Source organism: Bison bison, unplaced genomic scaffold, assembly GCF_000754665.1.
Source record: "Bison bison bison isolate TAMUID 2011002044 unplaced genomic scaffold, Bison_UMD1.0 scf7180017864476, whole genome shotgun sequence".
Taxonomy (NCBI): Eukaryota; Metazoa; Chordata; class Mammalia; order Artiodactyla; family Bovidae; genus Bison; species Bison bison.
This window is the reverse complement of record NW_011495037.1, coordinates 1,651,807-1,655,859: the sequence shown is the minus strand read 5'-3', so window position 1 is coordinate 1,655,859 and position 4,053 is coordinate 1,651,807. Positions and strand designations below refer to the sequence as shown.

At 47.6% G+C, this 4,053-nt stretch overlaps 1 protein-coding gene across 1 annotated transcript in view; it reads right to left on the bottom strand.

The window, feature by feature from the left end:
• Positions 1-1,969: 1,969 nt before the first annotated feature.
• The window catches only part of ARL14EPL (ADP-ribosylation factor-like 14 effector protein-like), a 34,691-nt gene continuing 32,607 nt past the window's right edge, over positions 1,970-4,053 (bottom strand). The window contains exon 4 of the mRNA XM_010862087.1: positions 1,970-2,704. Coding sequence (XP_010860389.1) covers positions 2,482-2,704 — 223 coding nt within the window. The 3' untranslated portion in view covers positions 1,970-2,481. The remainder of the gene's footprint in view (positions 2,705-4,053) is intronic.

The window sequence follows — 4,053 nt, the reverse complement described above, 5'->3', positions numbered from 1 at the left end:
CTTGAGAGTCCCTTGGACTGCAAGGAGATCCAACCAGTCCATTCTGAAGGAGATCAGCCCTGGGATTTCTTTGGAAGGAATGATGCTAAAGCTGAAACTGCAGTACTTTGGCCACCTCATGTGAAGAGTTGACTCATTGGAAAAGACTCTGATGCTGGGGAGGGATTGGGGGCAAGAGAAGAAGGGGACGACAGAGGATGAGATGGCTGGATGGCATCACTGACTCGATGGATGTGAGTCTCAGTGAACTCTGGGAGTTGGTGATGGACAGGGAGGCCTGGCGTGCTGCGATTCATGGGGTTGCAAAGAGTCAGACACGACTGAGCAACTGATCTGAGCTGTCTAGACTAGTAGTCGGAGAAGGCAATGGCAACCCACTCCAGTATTCTTGCCTGGCAAATCCCATGGATGGAGGAGCCTGGTAGGCTGCAGTCCATGGGGTCGCTAGGAGTCGGACTAGACTGAGCGACTTCCCTTTCAGTTTCCCTTTATGCATTGGAGAAGGAAATGGCAACCCACTCCAGTGTTCTTGCTTGGAGAATCCCAGGGACGGGGGAGCCTTGTGGGCTGCCATCTATGGGGTCGCACAGGGTCGGAGACGACTGAAGCGACTTAGCAGACTAGTAGTGTTCCTCACACCCAAGACTCCTCCAGCCCTGGTGGCATACTCGGAGAGAAGAGCTACAGGGGGAGGGAGATCACTCCAGGATGTGGCCTGAAGCCCCCACCCCCTGGAAATGGGAAACTGGGGGTGTGCAGGGTAGTGAGAGCTCTGCACGTCTCCCACTCCCCTTCCTTGCACTTGTTCCAGGAACAGTCCCTAGGCGAGCCCCTAGAATGGCTGGGTCCAAACTGAAGAACTGAAAGGGAAATTTGATCACCTGTTATCTGGGGAGGTGTGGGCATGTTAGGGAGGCACCCTAAAAGGAACAAAAAAGGAATTCCTCTGGCTACATGCCTGGATGGCTGAGTGGAGTGGAGGGTGGTGGAATCTAGGGGGTCTTGGTATCATGTTATGGACTTCCCTGGCAGCTCAGACAGTAAAGCGTCTGTCTACAATGCAGGAAACCTGCGTTCAATCCCTGGAAGGGATCGGGAAGATTCCCTGGGGAAGGAAATGGCAACCCACTTCAGTACTCTTGCCTAGAAAATCCCATGGACGGAAGAGCCTGGTGTCCATGGGGTCGCAAAGATTCAGACACGACTAAGCGACTTCACTTCACTAGTCTTAAGGTGCAAAACACCAAGGTTGCCAGGGCTTCTGGTTTGTCCTTAACCGAGTCATTTTAATCTCACTGGGTCTAAGTTTCCTCAATTGTATTAAAAAAAAAAAAAAAGACTGTTTTTAGTCTCTAGACTCTGAAGACAGGACCAGCTGAGTTCTACGCATGGCTCCATCTCCGTGCCTCGCACAGAACAGCCTCTTGGTTATAATCTGCTGACAAACCCCTAGTTAGACAACCTGGAAGATTCCTTTTAGACTTTAAAATTATATTATCCTAAAATAAGTAATGAAACAATTCACTTGGTCAGTCATTTACAAAATAACGATTATTCTTAAAGAAAAACATAATCTAAGCCAAAAAAAAAAAAGGACCCCATTTCTTTTGACTGGTCTCAGGGCCATGTGGTCCTGATGGGCATTTCAAAGGATCTGACTTGAGTGATTTGATTTCTTCCTCCCAGGGCTGTGATGGTTAAAGGCAGTGAATTGGAAGCATAGAGCACAAAGTTGAGTCTGGAAAACCCAGTAAATTCTGTGAAAAAGAGTCAGTTTTCTGGCTACATATACAGGAATATTGGCGTCACAGCCTGACTTGCAGGATTTTTGTTACTTTAGTCTCCTTTTGAAAAAAATATTCTGAAATACTGATCCTGAAATGAAAAAACAGTGTAAACTACTGACCTTTAGGATATTCAAGCCCTGTTTCCACGTTACAAGTAAAATAAACATTTTTAATACAAATACTGCCAAGTAGTAACAGATGTTATTATTAAAACAGTAACAACAAAAAATGAGACTACGGGTATGCAGTGCCATGTCAATCCAAAGAGCAGTTCTGATCTAGAACTGGCGATGTGTAACTAACTAAGCGTAACTATTATAAATGTATGACTCTACGTTCTATGTCAAGACAAGCTCTCAGCTACAGAATTCTGAAAATCCTCACACTCCATCTTCCAAGGTCCCAGCAAAGGGGAAAGGGACTTTTAATCTGAAAGCAGGAGTAGTGATGGAGGTGCTGGTACTGATAACTACCCCAGGCCTCGCTCCTGGGTTACCAGGGGAGGAATCTGAGACATCAGAGCAGGAAGGTTGGAGAAGAGGGGCCCGTTCCACACGGCTCTGTGGCTTCAGAGAACATGAGTCTTAAGTTACGTTTTTAAACACTGTTTCCCCCAGCCCTAAAATTCATCCAGGAGACAGAAGCTGGCTTAAATGCAAAGAAGAGAAAACCGATCCGCCTGCAGGGCTGCGTCCTAGTCGGGGATGTCAAACGGCTGCGCGCTGATGATCTCCCCGGTCTCGGTGACGATGGCTTCGTAGACCCAGCGGCGGTTGCAGCGGCACTCGGGCCCGCACTTGTTGGAGTTGCACTTGGGGCAGGGGTAGAAACAGCCCAGGCAGTTCTTCTCCAGGCAGTCGCACAGGTCCGCATCATTGCAGATGAGCCTGCCGCTTTTGTCGTACTTCTTCATGACTCTGCAGAGGAAAAGAATGGCGCTAGCAACCTGCCGAAACAGGCTCCCTTTGTTCTGAAGAAGCAGAACCCTAAAGATGACCCAGCCACACTTCAGAACTTTAGAAGGCAGAATGTCCTGGGAAATTCAGTCCATACATTGCCTGACCAACGCAGTCAGGCTGTCACTGAGAGTGATGCTCCATCCTTCCAGCATGCTGGGGGGCGTGATAGCCAACTGAAGCCAATTGTGAGGAAGAACTGACTGAAAGCTTTCTTCTACAAAATTTCACTTAGAAATATAACCATTCTTAATGGGATTTTTTCCTACTACATTATATTCTTTTTTTTTTCTTTCTTAACAAGAAGCACTCCATACACCTAAATGGGCTTCACCTGGCGGCTCAGTGGTAAAGAATCTGCCTGCCAACGCAGGAGACACGGTTCCTTCCCTGATGAGGGAAGACTCCCCGTCATGGAACTAAGATGGTGCGCCAGTCATTGAGCCTGTGCTCTGGAGCCTGCGAGCCGCAGCTGCGGAGTCCGAGCGCCACAACTGGAGAAAAGCCCACACAGCAACCAAGACCCAAAATAGCCCCAAATAAATACATCAAATAAAAAATTTTTTTTTCAAATAGTGGTCAACTTTTACAAAAAAGGAGGAAAGGACTTCCCTGGTGACCGGTCCAGTAGTTAAGAATCTGCCTGCCGGTGCAGAGGGCACAGGTTTGATCCCTGTTCCAGGAACTAAGACCCTACACACTGTGGGGTGACTAAACCTGCCAGTCACAGCGACCGGGGCCTGAGCACTGCAGCACTGTGCTCCGCAACGAGAGAAGGCACTGCCGGAGAGGCACTGCAGCTGCAGAGCAGCCCCACTTGCTGCAGCCAGAGAAAGCCCGTGTGTCACGGCAAAGGCGCGGTGCAGCCAGAAATAAATAGGTTTTAGAAAGAAAAAAAAAGCACTGTAGTGAACACAATCACATTTCGAATGACTCAAGATAAGCATCAGAACTGTTAGTTACTATTCTGACATCACTAAGAACAAAAACAGGCAGTTATCCATGAAAAGATGCTTAACATCACTCATTATCAGAGAAATGCAAATCAAAACCACTATGAGGTACCATTTCAAGCCAGTCAGAATGGCTGCGATCCAAAAGTCTACAAGCAATAAATGCTGGAGAGGGTGTGGAGAAAAGGGAACCCTCTTACACTGTTGGTGGTAATGCAAACTAGTACAGCCACTATGGAGAACAGTGTGGAAATTCCTTAAAAAACTGTAAATAGAACTGCCTTATGATCCAGCAATCCCACTGCTGGGCATACACACCAAGGAAACCAGAATTGAAAGAGACACGTGTACCCCAAT